The following is a 20192-nucleotide window of genomic DNA, read 5'->3' on the forward strand; positions in this document are numbered from 1 at the left end:
CGTAAGAGAAAAATTTATTCAAATTCTTAATTCCAAAATTTGTTCTACTTGAGGTGCTTTTCAATTTGCATTCAAATGTTGATAATAAATATATTAAAATAATTCGAGGTTGATGTTTTCCCTATAAAGTGTCATTCTTTTGACATTTACTAATGTTTTAATTTATAATTCTGTTACGGTGGTATGCCGAAAGAATTTTTACAGAAGGTAATTTATAAATTTTAAAAGTCTAAAAATACGTCATTAATTCCCCATGAAGTTTCATTTCTTTAAAATCATAATATGCTCAACACACAGAAAATTCATTAAACTACAAACATTTTACTCTTTTAATTATTGCAAACAATATTACGAATTACGGCTATAATATTACGCTTACGTGCCAATAATAAAGTATGCCAGTGTTTTTTAGAACACGAATTCTCTAACATTCTGGGAATAAGATCACCATTTTGGAGAAATGTATATTGATTAAGACTTCCTACAAAATCTCCATAGAGGTGCTCGTATTTCAATCTCTTTAGTCCCGAAACCGCTTCCTAAATTGTTATTTTATTTTTAGTTCCGAGTAAATGCGAACATCTCGCTCTCCAATTTGTTTTACGGCCTCTGAATATGATGTTCAAATTTAATACCCAATATCTGGGTCAATTTAATCATGCGGCAGTTAAACCTTTTGCGTTTTATTTTTTATATTGAGTACAAAATCTTTCTATAGATGGAGACCACGGGTATCCATAAAAGACTAGATTTCGTAATTTTTACAAAAATTGATTTCGTTCGATTTAAAAAGGACAGAACATTAGTCTTTTCGTATGTTGCGTAAGAATATATTACCAGGTCCATAAAACTGAGACGACAGATTTAAAAAAACCACCATCTATTTTTCACATCATTTCTTGTTCTGCAAATTTTTAAATGCAACTATTTTTAAAGCAGAAAATAATATTTAGACGTTATGCATCTGCACACGTGATCCCCGTAAAAAGGGGAATTCATTCAGGTTGCCAGATTTCTCCCAACAAAAATAAACGTTTAATACTTCAATCTCATTACTTGAAAACAAAATTAATATTGAGGAATAATAATACAAATAATACAGTACAAGAAACTAAATCGGGCTAACTCAAATACATGAATTACATTATTTGTGATTTTACAACTCTGTCACTACTGGTGGCGGAAGGCATTTGATTATCTTGAGTATTATCTATTACATTTTCCAATTTCAGTCTAAACGATCTTTCTAGTGTTCTCAAGAACTTAAGAATTACTGGTTTTTACAAGAGCAACTTTTATGTTGTCATCTCGAGCAGGAATCACCCGAATCATGTGTGCTAAGTTCCAATATGCACGGTTCTTGTTCTGATCCTCCAGTAGGACAATTTCTCCTACGGAGAGAGGCTTATTTTTGTAATTTTTGAGAGATTTCTGCTTTAATTGCCTAGATACTCAGAGCGAAATCTCCCTTAATTTTAACAATACTCTCATTTTCTGGAGATATTTCGCCCTTAGTGTTCCTTATCCACCCTGTCAATGTCAGGCACACCCGACTGTGGAGTTTCATGCAAAAATCGTTGAAGAGTCAAAGGCAAGGGATCATCAATGCCGTCAGACACGTAAGTAAGTGGTCTTGAATTGAGAACTCTTTCATAATCGCCCAAAACTGTGAGTAATCCCTCATAATCAGGAGAACCTACCTATAATGTTTCTTAATATCTGCTTTACAATTTGAATTAAATGCTCTCGTCATCCGCCCCACCAAGCTACTGATGGAGGATTAAACTTCCATTCTATTTTCTTTTCATCAACTTTAGAGCAGAGACAGTTCCAGTCGATAGTTTGCAGAACTATCTCTGCACAAACAAAATTTCTCCCATTATCAGAATATATGGTGAAGGGGCGTCCATGACGTGCCATTAAAACACCTCAGACTCGAAAACAATAATTCAGTTGTTAAAGACGTAATCAATTTCATATTGACTACGCGATACACCGCACAGGTAAAAAGCACAATATATGATTTTCGTCCATCCTTTAAACGCAAGGGTTCTGAAAAATCACATCCCATGATTTCAAAGACGGCTGAATCACGAACACTGTGATTTGGTAAAATGCTTGGGATTGTCTCATATCTTTTAGCCTTGAATCTCTGACATGTCACATATTTTCTTGTACAATTTCTTATAGTTTTACGTGATTTTAAAATCCAATGTATTTCTCTTAAATACGACATTAACAATGTAATAAGTCTTCATGTAATCAGTCTTTGTTTGCACTTAAGATCAATAATTTCACTACTGGATGCTCATTAGGTAATATGATGGAGTAGTCACAATGAGTAACATTAGACTTAATTATCGACCTTGGCTATAGACAAATGGTCTGAGTATTTTTAAGTTATCAGCTATTTCACCATTTAAACGATTCTTTTTGTATTAACAACATTAAAGCTACTTCTTCCTTTTCTATTTCAAATACAGTTAAATTCTTAGCACTGTGTTGTTATTCTCCTTACGTACATTATTAAAAAATCTGATTATCCATGCTAACATTGTTACAATTTTCTTAAATGTTGAAAAATACTTATAGTACCAGTCAATAGAATTATTATTCTTTGCCAATGTACAATAACTGTTTTATGTATTTCTAAATTAACCCAATCGTCATCTGGTTCGTCATTAGATTTAGGACAATTTGCCTCATCTTCCAGTAATCAAATAGGTCCCTCCCACCATTGTCGTTATGTTAATTGATCTGAATAACAAACTCTAGAAAGTATATCTGCTGCATTGAGACTACCTGGTACATGACGCCATACAGTGCGGGAGGTCAAAGATATAATTTCTTGTGCACGATTAGAAACGAATGCTCCCCAATGTCGATCTCGCCGTATCCAATTCAAAACCATCGAAGAGTCTGTCCAACAATGAATGCTAACCTCATGCGGGTCATTATCATTAATAACACAATAACCTAGCACCTATACTGCAAGCAAGAAGTTCTATGCGAGGAATCGTAGTGGGTTTTAAAAGAGCCTCTCTAGATCTTGCGTGCACCAAATAAACCTTTATCTTCTTGCCACTCTCGACTCTAAAAAAGACGCATGCACCATACGCACGTTTACTACTGTCTCAAAAAACCTTACAGATATATTTACATATTTGAAAGCTACCCATCTAGGTGTTTGAATACTTGAAGACAGTTCCAACGTTTTACGCCAAAACCTAAATTTTTTGGCTAAATCCTCGGAAAATGCATCGTCGCATTTAAGCCTTAAATTTGTAGTTTTCTGTAAAATCAGTTTTGGAATCAACATTACAGAAGCCGTATGTCCTATAACGTCAAATACTTGGTAAGCTATAGCTAAAACTAGTCTTTTAGTAACTGGGTCATCCAATTTTATACCTTGATGTATTTTGCAAGGTAAGGTATCTGTATGCCATACAAGGCTAAAACATGCACATCTTTTCCTGTGGAGGAATCTTCCTCAGGTACAACATTTCTTATATTGGATTTCCAGAACTTAAAATTAAAATGCCCCGAAGGCATAATCATTTGCAAACTTCCTCATTTCTATTTCCGAAGTCATACTAACCACACAGTTATCTACTTAAAAGGATGTTTTCAAAATCTCTGCTGTAGGTATTAAGTTTTCAGGAACCACACTTAAATGTTGTTGTTTGTAGCGGCTAATAAGTACAGACTACATTTAATACCTAAACTTATCCTTGTATTCCGATAGTGTTGAGCTTGTTCCTGTTTATACCTATTGAACCAAATAAATCTTAAGAAGCCTTGATCCTTCTCCTTTATAAATATTTGCAAGAACGCTTTTTGTACATCTGAAGTGACACCAACGTAGCTCTTGCGAAACTGATTAAGAATCAAGGGTATTATTTCTATCAAATTTGGTCCAGTAGATAAGCAATCGTTCAACGATGGGTAACCAGGTGAATGAGAACTTGCGTTAATTTTGCATATACTCGTATTATTATTTTATTTTACAGCAGCTCTATGAGGCAAATAATGGACACCCTTGGCATTATTCTTATTCGGTACTTTTTCAATTATCCCAAGAGCCAAACATTCTTTGAAAACATCTTCATAGGCTTCAAAATTTCCCGTAGTCACTAATTTTCGTTTAGTACTTACATGGCACTCTTCTGCTGTTTTCCGGTAAAAACGAGTTATCCGACACCCAAGGCAACGCGGATTCGTTCCTCCCATCAGCATTTACCGCAAGAGTCTCTTCAAAATATTTTTGCGTATCTTCTTGCAACCAAATTTTAGTTCACTAATGCCTAAAACGTCTAACTTCCAGAGATCACTAACACACCGATCGTTCACGAATAGATAAGAAATCACAAAGTTGTCTTAGCGGCCCAATTGCAGTTAAATTTGCCCATATTAGTACAGCCTAACTGGGTATACACTGCGCTGACGCCGTATTGCGAAAGGTGGTTCTAATTCTAAATGAAGTGAAATACTTCAACAATCTACAAAAATAATCATTTTATTTACAAAGCAACCTGGATTGCATCGAAGGTTCACTGCTCACTAACTACGTCGCAAACTAAAAACTAACATTCCTTTTCAGAAGCGAAGCGCCCTCTAACGGCGATATATAAATCATTTGGGGGATTTTTCCACACTCCCCACCTGATAATTTTTGCAAAAATTATCACTATTTCAGCATACAAATAATAAAATATAAGAAAGCAACTTACATATCAAATACATTCAACTGATGTAAATATAAACTGCAAAAGGAAATTCTATAAAATAAACAAATATAGTTAACTGCATCAACTCAAATGTTACTCAATACGTAAATATTAATTCAAATTACAAACAGTAAATTATTAGTAAAAACTAAACTAATTATCTAAATTTAATGTTAGTGAATATGAAATATAAGAAGTAAAATTAAAAGGTTACAAAATTAGTTCATTTTCAGTCTGATAGTTCAAGGGGGTATATCAATTGCACAGGTCTCTTAAGGTCCCCTTTTTTAGTTTTTACCACACATGATCGTACAAGACCATCACGTCCTTTGAAGACTTGAATTACTCGACCTAAATCCCAGAGGAACATAGATTTAGTTGTTCCTTCAAGTAAAACTATATCACCAATTTTAAGATTTTTCTTGGCTTCTGGTGTACCAAAGAAGTGAGCATTTCTTAACTCAAGAAGATACTGATTTTTCCATTTTTTCCAGAACTGTTTTATAAGCGTTGTCTGATATTCTTTTCGTTTTATTACACTCTTTCTTGTTGGAGAGTTATTCAGGGTCTCAGCAAAGTTGTATGGATATTCATCCTTATGTCCGATCAATAGAAAATCAGCCGGTGCAAGCGGTTCAGGTTCATGTAAATCGTTGTAAACGTAGGTCAAAGGACGTCTATTCACAATATATTCGACCTCTGTCAACACAGTCATAAATTCTTCAAAATTCAATTGAGCTCTGCCTAATATCTTTTTCAATGGTTCCTTTATGGTTTTCATAAGGCGTTCATAAAAAGCTTCCCACCATGGAGCAAGCTCGACGATAAATTTCCAAGTCAAGCCTTCATTTGCTAGAAAATTTTGAAACTCTGTACCTTTAATTATGCTGTAAAAATACTGTAAATCTTTGGCAGCATATTTGAAAGTTTTCGCGTTATCTGAATAAAAGGTGCGACAGTTTCCTCTTCTCGAAATGAAACGTCTGAGAGCCAAAATGAATTTGTTTGCAGACATGTTGGAAATGAGTTCTAGATGTAACGCTCGTGTAACAGCGCACGTAAACAATACGATGTATGATTTATGAATGTCGTTTCCAGACCTGATGTAAACTGGACCTGTGAAATCCACGCCTGTAACATAGAAAGGTGGAGTTTCAACAATTCGATCTTTAGGTAACTGAGCTGTCATTTGTTTCGCTGGTTTTACTGCGTATTTCCGACAAATTAAACAGTTCCCTAAGACTTTCTTTACCAACTGACGGCCTTTAGGAATCCAAAATTTCTGTCTTAGTTTGGCTAAAGTTGCTGCAACTCCCGCATGCAGAACGTTATTATGTTCCCTTTTTACAATTAATTCAGTAAATTTGGAATCTTTAGGAAGAAGAACTGGATGCTTCTCGTCAACTGTATATTCGGTTTCTTCTAATCTTCCCTTAATTCGGAGAATTTTATTTTCATCAAGAAACGGTGCCAAGCTGAATATATCAGAGCTTGGAGAAATTGACTTGTTAGATTGAAGAGCCTTAATTTCAGGTGTGAAGAAATCCATCTGGGATTTACGAACACAAAAAATTTCAGTGTCCTGAATTTCAAAGGCACTTAATGTTCCACTATTAGCAGGCAGTTTTCTTGCCTTAGCAACGAAACGTCTAACCCATGCCATAATTCTGAGATATTTCAGCACATTACTGAATTTTGTTATATCCAATAGTTGATCATCTCTTTTCACAACAACGTCATAAACAGATATCTTACTACGGAGTTCTAGTTGCTTATCGTTTCCCACGTCAAACTTCGGTTGAACTGGCCAGTCTATACGTTTGTTTTGCAACCATTCTGGTCCAAACCACCAAAGTGAACAATTTCTTAAATTAGCAACAGTAGTTCCTCGTGATACGAGGTCGGAGGGGTTATCTTTCCCACGGCAATAATGCCAATTATTGCTTTCAGTTAGTTTCTGAATTTCATAAACTCTGTTTTTGATGAAAGATTTAAATCTTTCGGGAGATCCCTGAATCCAAAAATACGTTATTTGAGAATCAGTCCAGTGGAAGGGGATTACTTCGTATTTTAAAGATTTTGCTATTTTATCACTCAATCTAGCGGATAAAAGCGCACCCAAAAGCTCCAATCTAGGAAGTGTAAGGGATTTCAGAGGTGCAACTCTACTCTTGGAAGCAACAAAAACTGTTTGAAAAGTTCCATTGTTCAAAACTATTCTCAGATATACCACGCATCCATAAGCTTTCAAACTAGCATCAGAAAAGCTATGGAGTTCTATTTGTTTCACATCTGCATCTAATATTCCTTCTAAATAGTAGCAGGGAATTCTGAGGTGGTTCAGTTCTTCAATTTCTTCGTACCAGGCTTTCCATTTACAACTAAGATCAGGTGGCAGTTCATCGTCCCAATCAATTTTGGCAGACCAGATTTCCTGAATCAGACACTTTATTCTTATATTGAAAGGGCCATAAAATCCGACAGGATCAAAAATACGGCCTGCGGTTTGCAATAGAAAACGTTTTGAGTTGATTGACGAGGAAATGAAATTTGTCAAGTGCTGAGTGTCAAAATAAAAATTATCATTATCCGTATCCCAGTTAATTCCTAACACTTTAATTGGGACAACTTCAGGAGATTCTTGCATCGAAAATTCTTTGCGATGCCAAATATCTTTGAGTTCTTTGGAATTAGTATGCCACTTATATAGTGACATGCTAGCTTCATTAAAAATGTTCACAATTTCTAAACTTGTTTTCAGGGCTTGTTCTAAATTTTGGTGACCACCAATAATGTCATCAACATACAGGTAGTTGTTTAAGAGTTCTACTGTTTCAGGATATATTTCTGAATATTTTTGAAGGTGATGCTTAATAGTAGCAGCTAGGAGAAAGGGACTAGATTTTACTCCAAACAAAACTCTTGTAAATCTAAAGATTTTCAAACTTCCATTGTTATCATTAGGATCATCTTTCCAAAAGAATCGTGTAACGTCCCTGTCTTCTTCATTTAACTCTATCTGTAAGAATGCTTGTGTAATGTCCGCTGTAAAGGCTATCGAATTTTGTCTAAATTTTATCAATAAATCAAAAATATCAGGATATAGGTTCGGACCAGTATATAAACAGTCATTTAGAGAGAGTGTTTTTGGTTTATGGGCTGAAGCATCATAAACTATTCTTAGTTTGCTTGTTGCTCTATCCTTTCTGATGACTGCTCTATGAGGTAAATAAAATAGGGTTTTTATCATTTTGATTGTCTTCTTGAACTGGTTCAATAATATGTTTTAACTCGTAATCCTTTAAAACCTCTGTGTATTGAACAAACAAAGAGTTATCAATTTTAAATTTGTTACTCAATTTCTTAAATCTTTCAAGTGCTATATCCCTATTATCTTCCATTAAATGTTTTGAATTCGGTTTCGAAGGTAATTTTACTTGGTATCTGCAGTTCTTATACCTGATATCAGATTCGAAAGATTTCATAATTTCTAAATCAACAGTTTTGTCGTTTTGAGTATCACTTTCCAAACCCAAGTTTTCTAGCTTCCAAAACTCTTGTAACTGATCTGATATCAAGTTTTCATTTACAATTACTTTCATAGTTAATAATTCACTATGATCATTATTAACTTTACCCTGCAAACACCACCCAAATAAAGATTCTGTGGCTACTACATTTCTTGAAATTCTTTTAATTTTACCAGTAATTATAGAATAGTAGAAATCTACCCCTATGAGAATATCAATTTTGTCACTTTTTCTACAACAATCTGCTAATTGTAAATTTTGTAAAATTTTATTTTTCTTAGCAAAGTTCAAATCTGGAGGAGAGATAACAGTATTGGATATATTTTCGGTTTCAAGAAGCTCAATATATATATTAAGATTAGGATCGTTTACATTTTCTAGTTTTGCTCTAACAACATTAAAGGTTTTTTCTAACGCACTTTTATCACCAAAGGAATAAACAGAAAGTGGTTCTTTTCTAACAATCGGAAGTTCCATTTTAGTAGATACATCTTTGGTTATGAAAGATCTCATTGAGCCATTATCAAAAAGAATTCTGACATTTTCAGATTTATCATTATTTCGGATCAATGCAGAAGCCGTTTGTAATAATATTTTATTAGATCTATTTTCATCGGAATTATATGACGAAACAGCGGAAATAACGCTCGAATCCGACGTTTTCTTTTTAGGTTTTTCATTATCTTTTTTCTGATGGAATGAATAACAAATGGCTTTCGAGTGTTTATTAAAGCAGAAGGCACAGTTTATTTTTTGTTTACAATTTTGGATCCGGTGAAATCGACCCAAACATAAAAAACACCGCGATTCACTTTTTAAGATCTCCTTTTTCTTTTCTACACTTAAAATTTCGCAATCCGCAGATTTATGATTTGTGTTCCCGCAGAACAGACACTGCGATTCAGATGACGCCGTTAATAACTCAACTGTAGACGGCTTGCTCGTTATGGCTGGAGAATGTTTATGTTTGAAGGGCAAATGCTTTTCCAATCGCGAATATTTTTCTCTAGAATTATAATTAACAGAAGCCGCGCGTTCTCTACTGAATACTTCGTTCCTCAAAAAGGCTAACAAACCTTTTAAATCCCAATTTTCGTCTTTAATTTTTCGGCTATAATCAAGAACGAATTCATTAGGAAGTAATTTCAAAATTAAAGGCGTTAAGAGATTTCCGTAGGTATCAGAGTCTATTTTTAATGCTTCAAGATTTCTTATCTGTACTTCGGCGTGATCTAAAAGTTTTCTTAATCCGTTTATATCATTAGGATTTCTAACAGGTGAAGTACTTAAGAGTTGTCCTAAATGCGAATTAATTAAGATGTTCTTTTGACCAAATCTGGAACGTAACAGTTCAAGAGCAGCTTCGTAATTATTTTCGATGAGAGCGAAACCAGAAATAGCTTTAGCGGCTGAGCCACCAAGAAAGCTTTTTAAGTAAATTAATTTTTCTATTTTTGATAAATTCGGATTTTTATCAATCGCATTTTCAAACTGACATGAATTCTAACCAATCCGAAGAATCACCATAAAATTTAGAGATCGTTAATTTTGGAAGACGAGTGAATTTGTTACTTTCGTTTTGGGATTCTGTAACGGTTTCATTAGAAGTGTATCTATTTGCATTGTCCGAATTTTCCAACTTATTCAACTCTTTCAACTTTTTCTTTCCTCTAAACTGCCACACTTGTATTTTCTCTTCATATTCCAAAGCGGATGAGATTTCAAGTTCAAATTCGTCTTCTCCGACTTTTAATTCTCGTTCTATTTCAGCGTCTAAATTGCTCAAGGATTTTGATTTTTCGTTTAACTGGTCTAAAATTTCTTCTAATACATTTACATTTATACTACTATCATCTTTATTCAGTTCGGTTTCAATTTTCTTTAATATCTTGGACACTCCGGTCCTCAATACCTTTCGTTTCGATTTCAGTTTAGCAATAAGATCTTCCATATTATATAAAAATAGAAAATACAGGCTTACCTTGGCTGTCTTCGCATAAAATGATATCCAAAATTAAAAAACACAAACTTCTAAATTGGCCAAAGGTTCTCGGCACCGATGCGCCATATTGCGAAAGGTGGTTCTAATTCTAAATGAAGTGAAATACTTCAACAATCTACAAAAATAATCATTTTATTTACAAAGCAACCTGGATTGCATCGAAGGTTCACTGCTCACTAACTACGTCGCAAACTAAAAACTAACATTCCTTTTCAGAAGCGAAGCGCCCTCTAACGGCGATATCTAAATCATTTGGGGGATTTTTCCACACGCCGCACGTAAGAGGTACAATTCTTCCAGTTAGCAACTTACCAGCAGAATCAGCACCACTTAAAAATTTTTCTCTTTATCAACGTTATATGGACCATTTTCTAAATCATTTATTTTGATACTACGTTACTTAAGTTCGCGTAACCATGAACCAGATGGGAATTGTTTAATTTTAGAACAAATTTAGTTTTGACTAAGTACCTCTAATTCACACTTATCTATATTGTTCGATTTACCAATCCACTTACAATTTAACTTCTGGGCAACACCATTGCACATATATGATTTCATAGCGGCCACTATCATAAATTGCTCAGACAAACCATTCCGAATTTTTACAACTAAAGTTTGTTGATATACATCTGATATTTTAACATGATTATTAACAGCACTTGTTTTGTTTTCATGATTTTCTGACTTTGTGACGTTATTTATTTTATCAGAAGGCAAATCAGAACATATAATCACCGAATATCGGTTTTTACATAAGGACACCTGTATTTAGACCTACACTGATTTGCTGTATGATTTCTCTTAAGACACACAAAACAAACATTATTTTACTTATTGATATTGTTTTTACATTCTAAACTAATTGAAGCTGCATGTTTGCAATTTTTAGACATACGTGATCTTTCACAAAAAATACAAGAATAAAGTTTTTTATGCATTTGAAATTTTTCATTACATTTACAATTACTTCTATTTGTATTAATTAGCTCACATGCAGTTGAAACAACAGAGTTTGTCTCAAAAAACTTATTTTTCTTATTACTTTTTCAAAACCTAAAATATTACGAGTATATTTGACTCTTAATTCAATTTCCACTTCCTTTTTTAGAAAATCAGTTTAATGAATCTAAATCACTCTTGCCTGTCGTTTCAGTAGACTTACTTCGTTGTCTTTCCGTACTTTTGATTAAATCGGCAGGAAGAGGAAATAAATTCCACTAGCGGAAATAAAACACATGCAAATTGGTCTTAAGTTAAAACCGAGGGATTCCAATGCGCGTAGTTGAGTTTGCGGCTTGTCATAAAGAATTAATAAGTCCGTTTTCTGTTTGTCACTGATTACCAGTTTTAATAGCTTTCTGATATAAATCTGAATTAAAAAGTTTTCGTTTCCAAATCTTTCTTTGAGGATTTATGTATAAACTACACAAGCTATAGCGTAGGGCCTCCCACGTTTTGGGGGGCTCCCAAAAAAACTAAAATATTGTATAAATATAATACAAAAGTTTTATAAAGGGCCCCATATCTCAAATAGCTTAGGGCCTTATAAAGTCTAAATCCGGCTCTGAGTATTCCACAGCTTTCCCGTAATTTTCCTCTACAGCTGGAAAACTCTCCACTGTTGCTAAACTCTCCACTCTGTCTAAAATTTTGTTGATTGGAACAGTTAATAAAACTTGTCTCTCTTGTCGATGCTCGTATCTTCAACTCACGTATCTCATCTAAATCTCGTCCAAAACCTTAGACAGTTTCAAGAGTTCCCATCAAATCTCACCAGCTCGATTTTCGGAAGTTTCTGCTTTGCAGTTGTAAGAATTACTGATGGAGTATCGCTATTAGTTACGCATGCGAACACTTATATTGAACATGGCTGTGAACACTTATATTTTTTTCCGTTCAACTTTTACTTTTGATGTAAATGATTTGTCGTAATATTCTTGAGCTGCACTGAATTATCTTTCTTATTCTTCTTGGGTATAGCCTTTTTTCTGTAGAAGTTCCAAAAAAGGGGTCATCAGTATTTCGTAAAATTTTATACTTTTGGAAAATTTGACCTAAACAAATTTCTAAATCATCTAAGTCCGGAAAATCTGATCGAATCCGCTCTTCCAAATTATTAGCTGTTTTCGTAAATGCGCTTCTAACAGCTTTCCATATTTGTTTTGTTATCCTCAAGTCGCCCATGTTTGTATGTAAGCACGTTTCACTTATTTTCTTAAATTATCCAAATAATTCAAGTGTCGATTTTGATGTCACTGTGACATTCGTCCCGATACAGGGATGCAAAATTTGTTGCTTAAGAAAATATTACCACGTCCATTAAACTGAGATGACACTTTTTAAAAAACAACATTTATTTTTCACACCATTTCTTGTTCTATAAATTTTAAATGCAACTACTTTTAAAACAGAAAAGAATACGTCGACATTATTGATCTACGCACGTAATCCTCCTACAAAAGTGAATTCCTTCTGGTTACCGTAATTTGAATAATTTTTGTAACTAGAAGTATATGTCGGCGACTAACGGTTGCGAAAATAAAGTCCGTGTTAGGACTATGGACATGATGCCGGTATACATATATAGATAGAGAGAAATACATGTTGATGTAGAAATAAAATCGAGAGATAAGAATTAAATTAAGAATTTAATCAAGAAAGGGGTTAACAGTCTAACAAGAAGTAAACATATTAAAATTGAAACAAAGATAAAAGCAAAACAAGTCAATAAAATAATGAAATTATTTTATTGAAATTAAAATAACATAAATATCAATTACATAATAACAATAAGTTAACGTTATAAAAATAATATAAGGAATTGTTGTAAACTTCTTGGTCTTTTTCAGGAGCAGTCGGAGAATTTTCAACAAAGCAACATTTCTGATCCGTGCAGAAAAGCGAGAAAAAAACATATACAGAAATGGAGGATTTATAGCTTAAAATGGAAAAAAAATACAATATTAAATATTAAATATTAAAAAGGCAATATACCTTATACTGGAAAAAATTAAGGTGAATCAATTAATTTAATACAGTTGCGTGCGTACGGGTTCGTATCAAACTGAATGCACAAGTCTGATAAAAGGTTAATAAAGTTTATTCTTATTAAAAGAAATATAACAGAACGCTGAAATTTTTCTCAGAAATATTTTTACAACACTTCACATTATCAGGCAGTAATAATCAGTAGTTGTACATTAAACTAATAAAAACGTCAAACAGAACGCAAAGCACAGCACAGAGAAATCTAATCCGATCAACAGTAACAACTACAGCTAACTAAACGACTGAGCTGAGATGTCTGTCTCTCTTTGGCTTTCTTATAAAGCTGTCAAACGGTCGCTAGAGACTTCTGGTAATTTCTTCATGGAAACTAACAAGAAGATGGAATTACGGATATAGCTACCACAATAGTCAATTACATTTATTCAATTTCAATATAAGTAAAAGAGGTATCGATTTATTCAATGTTAAATGACGTGCTCTTATATTTTTATTTTTTCCACGTAGTTTTCACTTAAAATTTATCACGCGTTGCATTGCGCGGAGAAATAAGACAATTTCAATTATAAATCTTGTTATTAATAATTAATATTATTACTAATTATAAAAATTTACGGTTTATCTTCGCTTTTGCTAACATACACCGCCGCTGTCTTCTATTGGCTGTAGATGGGCTAAGCTTTCAAAATTGTGGGCAACATATTGTATCCGCTGTGATGTGAAGTAAATATTGCATCTAAGGAATTATATGCATATAAGAGTTATATGAATAATTTTTATTTCTTATATATATATAAGAAATAAAAATTAAATTTTGAATCTATTGTCAGTTCCGCCTTCACACGCCATTCTTTTATCCACGTAGTAAAGAATCTCTAAGTCATAAAAATGCAACAAACCGCCACAAGTTTATTACAGCTATTCCCAAATCACCAAATGACATGTATATATTTATACACAGATACATGCATGCATATATAGATATATATATGTATATGCGGAAATCCCTTATTCTGAAGATTATCTAGCTAATCTGATGATCACCCTAGTTAATCTGTAGATTAACTTGGGTGATCTGTTAAAGTGCGGCAAATTCTTTCTTTTCTCAAATTACCTATGTAATCTGCATATTACATAGATACGTCACATACTAGGCACTTGTTAAAGTGAAAATAAGATTTTTGCTGGAGCAATAGCAACGTTTCAAAACGCTTAAATGAACATAATTTTATTTACGATATCTAAAAAATCAAGCTGTAATTCATCGAATAATCAACAAATTAGTTGATAGAATCAACCATCAATCAGTTAATAAACTGTAATGAAAAGAAAAAAACGGTTTAAAATATTATTACAAATAAGAAAACTGACATAATGTGATTTATTTATTTTTCGATATCTAAAAAATCAAGTTAATACAATCAAGGACGGAGAGGGAAAGAAACTTTGGAACTTTAACGATAGAGATGCCGTTAATGTGCACATTACCTAGGTAAAGTGCGAAAAACTCTTGATTCTGCTCTCTAATGAAGCAAATCAGTTAATCTGCAGATTAGCTAGATAATGTGAACATTAACGCTCATAAACACACACACACATATATATAAGAAATAATTTGAGCTTTTCCCAATTTTTTTTTTCTTTCAGTTTTACTACGAGTTTTGGGCTGATCACAGTGGAAGAAAAGTCAAAAGTTTTGAAAACGCAGGTGATTTGTACAAAACGTTGTCTGTAGAGGTAATAATATTTCTTACTGCTTTTAATACTATAATATTTGGTTGAAAAATAAAATTTATAACTATTAGAAACAAAAACTGGTGTATTAATCACAAATTAAACTAAATAGAAGTAATAATGTCAGCATTCTCTTACTCAGTTCTGTGTTGCGCGGTAGAAAGCACTAGTTACTTTTTTTTGTCTGAAAAATGCAGTGTCGAAATTTTGTTGAGTCAAAATAAATGCCGAAACATAGAATTCGAAATGAAAATTGACTTTTCTCGACTAGTTGCATTTTTAATTAACCAGTTTCTCCCTGTCGCCTCAGCTTCCGAATATATCAGCTCGATTTATAATTTCATAGCCATTTCTATATGACATTTCTATACGGTATTCATTGTTTCAGAATAATGTTCCAACCATGTAAAATCATCTACGTGATGTCCGGAAGATATACTGAAAATTGCAAGTTTGTCAATTGATTCGTTCCTGTTAAAGTTTGCTTTTGAACAACAACGGTCAGTATGCGTCAAATCCTTGATATCTCTTATTAGCACTATCTCGTGACGAACAGCTTCGGAATCCAAAATTGGTATACGCACAACACATCTTACTGTATTCGCACTTATGTTAGTTTTTACATTTTCCTGTCTTCCATTTTGTGGTTGCTATTGCTGATACTGTCATTCATTCGTCCTTAGCAATTGTCTACCAGTGCATTTCACATCTGACATTTACGAATAAAATTGGAAAACACCACTGCTCGATAAAAAATGTGAGACACTATAAGAATAATGAATAAATAATAAAATTTTAAGTAAGGCTTAGGTTTATTACTTTTATTCTTCACAAACCAGTTACTTTAGGTTTTGGATCTTTACTGTCACCTCTTTACTCGTTTACTTACTCGATCTTTACTCGTTTACTTACTCGATCTTTACTCGTTTACTTACTCGATCTTTACTCGTTTCCGTTTCCCTATCGGAATATAAATGGGGTACACTGAGATAGTATTTAGTTTCGGGAGTTTAATTCAGAGCATTTTATGCCTCTCGAGGCCAAGTTACTAAGTTAGCTAGCTCAGATAAGACTGTATTGCGTAGGGGCCTATTCGGCTTTGCATTATGTTGCCGATATTTAAATTGTTTCCCCGGTGAGAAGTTAACTAATTTCACGTTAAATTCTTTGTGTAGCCCCTGGCTATTAGACTTAATTTAATTCTAAATAGATTACTATTTCTTTAAGTTATCTCAGCACAAGTAGGTGGCAAAGTTTATGAGTACAAGTTATACATTTATATTCAGTGTCCTCATTTAATTTGCTTAAAAACCTTCATAACACAATTTGCTTTAAAACCTTTGTAACACTTTGTATTTCTGTTCAGACATAGCAATAATCCAGACGTCTGTTAGGAATTTGATATTTCTTTGTGCTATGAAAGCAAGTCAAATTTTATGAAGGAATAACTAATAAATGGAAACATAAATTAAATCGTTCGCACTGAAATTAACGCTTTATGAACATTATGATTTATGAAAATAGTGTATCAAATGTTTTAAAATGTAATAAATAAAAGGTTGGAAGCGTATTTAAGTTTTGTAAAATTAGCTTCCTCCAAAATAAAATAAATATATTTACTAAAATCCTATATGTTCAGATTATAACCTTCACTCAGTTCCATGTTTTAAATGGCAACGAGCTTCAAGTAAAGTATCACTTCCGGTTGATCATTTATAAACAAAGTCTAATTTTTTATTCCAATAAATAAGAAGATCTGTAATAAGAAAGTTGGGATTACATTTTATTAAATATAATTGACCATGTGTAAAATCTCATTTTCTTAAGTTTATACCAACGTAATAAAATGTTTGTCCTTCCATTTCTTTTACTAAAATTTGTATTTGGGCAGTTTAATAACATATAATATAACTGGATTTTAATTAAAACAAATTAATCTTCATAGTATAATTTAAAAAACGTATACCACAAATTAATTTTCTTCTTAAATTTTTCAGTTCTAGTTAACGATTCCAATTTCAATTCATATTTACCTTAGAAGAAAAAAAAAGAGTTTAAACAAACCATGATTTAGTTTTAAATAAATTATCTCATAGTTATTTTCGTCTTTTTATCGATTTGGTGGCGCCAGTATCTTGATTATCTTCTTCTCATTCGTATCGCCTAATTTCATCACTGCCTTCTTTTTCGTCATTCGCACTTCTGCAGCTCAAGAAGGAGGCTCTATATTTAAATCTTAGAAACTAGACCTTTAAACTGATGAATATTACTCTGATTCTTGTTGTTTTAACTCCTTCAATTACCTGTTATGGGCTACTACCAGTAGGACATAAAAACTTATAGGTTTCGTGTACTACATTTCGTTGTCCTGTTTTACCCTGTTTTTAAAATCTAATTAACTCTTTAGATGACTGTAGAAAGCTTAAATATGAAAAAAAACTTTTTTGAAGTTTTACGTAAAAGTTATTGTTAACGAAAATATCATCATACGCATGCAGACTAATAGACAGTTTGGTTTGGTTTATTAGATTACGGGAAAGCACTCGAGGGTTATCTGCCTTAAGGGAGGGATGCCTTCGTGGAGGACGTTTTAAGGGAAACTGGCTCGTATACACGTTACACATGGGGAAAACCACGAAAACACCCATCCAGCCAGCCCGTTCGTGGGATTCGAACCTCGGACTGAACTACCAGTGTTCAGCGAAGTTACCGCTCGGCCGCTGGTGGGCAGACTAATAGACAGAGAGACATCATTGTAAAAGTAATTGAAACGTACTGTGGGGACTCCGATTCGTGCTTATTCTCTGAAGACTCACTGTCGAATTTTCGGAACGGAAAACTTACCTTCCTTGCCTGTGTATATAGGTTAGCGGGAAATAAAAAACCGAAATCTGGTGTAATTTTGTAATAAAATGCTATGGATTTCGATATGGAATGGAGAAAACACAACAGTTTCTCCTCGAAATCAATTGAATTTTATTTAAAATCTACTTTAATCTGTAATTATTTTGGAATAGTTTTACATTTTATATTAATGTGTTTCTCTTGCATACGGACCTCCATGCTAGTAAAAGCCGCATGTTATAATTCTGGAAAACTGAAAAATTGCAAATAAATTTTCCAAGATCTGTAATTGGTTACTTATACTATTTTAAAAGCAATAAAATAATTTTTGAGTATAAAGAAGTATTTCAAGTAGTTTAAAAATGATATTGCATTTTATAACGAGAAAAGCTGTTTAATTTAAGTCAGCATTTCTCAAACTTGTTTCAAGTAGGAACCACATTTATAATATAGAACATGCTAAGAACCACCTTAAAAATCCCTTCAAAAGTAATTTTTCTAACATATGTCACTACTAATGTACTTATATTTTGAATATATAATGAATAAAATTCATTTTACGTGACATTGATATTAATTAATTAAATCAACAGAAGAAATGCTGTAGAGTCATTAGGTTATTTTGAAGCAAAAGATATGAAAAATGAGCAATGCCCTCGCCGGTCTTGGAACCTGGACCTCTCGAATACGCTCCGGATGTGCTACCGTTGCACCACGAAGCATGCAGAAAGCAGAGAGCGACTGGGGATTCAGTCGCCAAATCCTAGTGGTAGAGATTCATCATTCACTACCTTTTAGTCCGGGCGCTACTGTAGAGTTATTAGATTATTTTGATGCTGGAGACGTGAAAAATGAACTCGCAGGGACGCGAAGCTGGACCTCTCGAATACGCACTGAATGTGCTACCGTTACACCACGAGGCATGCAGAAAAGAATGAGGAAATACCTTACAACAGCGCTGTCCAACTTTTCATAGCCCGCGGGCCATATTTTCTTCACCAAACATTTCGGAGGCCAAGAAGGTTGATAAATGAAAATCACTTTATGTTAATTAAAAAATATTTTATTTATACTAAAAAGAAAACTTTAAAATATTCGTAATATATATTAATGAGAACATTTTTCGAGGTCTATTTTTCTTTTATTAGTAGCACTCATATTCAATAACTATTTTAATTAATAAATAAATATGAAATTAAATTAATAATATTATAAAACAGTCAACCCCTCAACAAATTCTAGACAAGTCTGCACTCGCACGATTGCATGAATCAACCAAAATAGCGCAGGGTAGTGTGCGCATCACGTGCGCTAACCATAGATAAATAACAACCAACCACAAATATAATATGTGGCGCCAACGTTGAGGCAACTATCATCAGACGTTAAACGGATTGCTGCTGTATTCAGCCAGGTTAAGTGAAGTTACGAAAACTAAATAGTACCTACTTTAAATTCAAATTAGATTTAAATTTTCGCATAATAAAATAATTTTAATATTAATAACAATAATAATTTAGTAACAGAAATTTACTCATAGTACTCGCGGGCCGTAAAAATAATTTCGGGCCGTATACGGTCCGCGAGCCGGCAGCTGGACAGCCCTGCATTACAATGTGAATAATATTTGTTTTTAATAATTAAAGGCGCGTAGAGTTTGGATTATCTTTATTTATTAACTAAAAATTAATAAATGTTGGTACTCAAGGTTAATGACATGGAGGAACCTGATGATTCTTGCACAGATGATCTATATGTTTGGTGTATACTAAGATAGGCGCATATATTAAGTCGAGTTCGGTACTTTCCTATACAGATACGTAGATTAAAACGAATAATAATTTTTAATCCACCATTGCTCAGTGAACTGCATTCTGTTTGCACTGATAATGATGTCCAGAAATTCATCATACCTTCTGCATAGCATTTCATTTCAAGTCTGGTGTTATTAGAAAGTTTAACTTTTTCTTTTATTCAGTGATAGTTTGTTATTTTCAAAAACCGCATTGAAAAGCATCAATAACCCGTGAAAATTCATTATATTTATAATTAGGAAAATACGCTTTCAAATGCAATCTCGGAGGTTCGAGATGGGAACATATGTCACTGCATAGTTCTTTTGCAATAACGATGTAATCTACTAAAAACTATTTTGTTATACACAACCAACCCACAAACTAAATTCCTACTCAAACCCCTTAATTTTGCATGAGCATTTGAAATTCAAATAATTACCTTACAGATAGATAATTTCGTCCATTTTCTTAAAAAGAATTGTGTTTTCTAATATTTGACAAAATATTTTGCTAAACTTTCTTTAAAGTTATGCTTCTCACATGTTTCGAA

General features: G+C 33.1%; 1 protein-coding gene across 2 annotated transcripts in view; it reads left to right on the forward strand.

The window, feature by feature from the left end:
• The window catches only part of LOC118194255 (lysosomal acid phosphatase-like), a 95250-nt gene that overhangs the window by 49442 nt on the left and 25616 nt on the right, over nucleotides 1-20192 (forward strand). The window contains exon 6 of one of the 2 annotated variants that reach the window (XM_035365470.2): nucleotides 14916-15005. The exons of the other annotated variant lie outside the window; for it this stretch is intronic. Within the exon in view, the coding sequence (XP_035221361.2) occupies nucleotides 14916-15005 (90 nt within the window). The remainder of the gene's footprint in view (nucleotides 1-14915; nucleotides 15006-20192) is intronic. 2 annotated transcript variants of the gene reach the window in all.

The sequence above is a fragment of the Stegodyphus dumicola genome, chromosome 7 (assembly GCF_044657685.1).
Source record: "Stegodyphus dumicola isolate Sdum_Otavi_A_Nest chromosome 7, ASM4465768v1".
In the NCBI taxonomy this organism is placed as follows: domain Eukaryota; kingdom Metazoa; phylum Arthropoda; class Arachnida; order Araneae; family Eresidae; genus Stegodyphus; species Stegodyphus dumicola.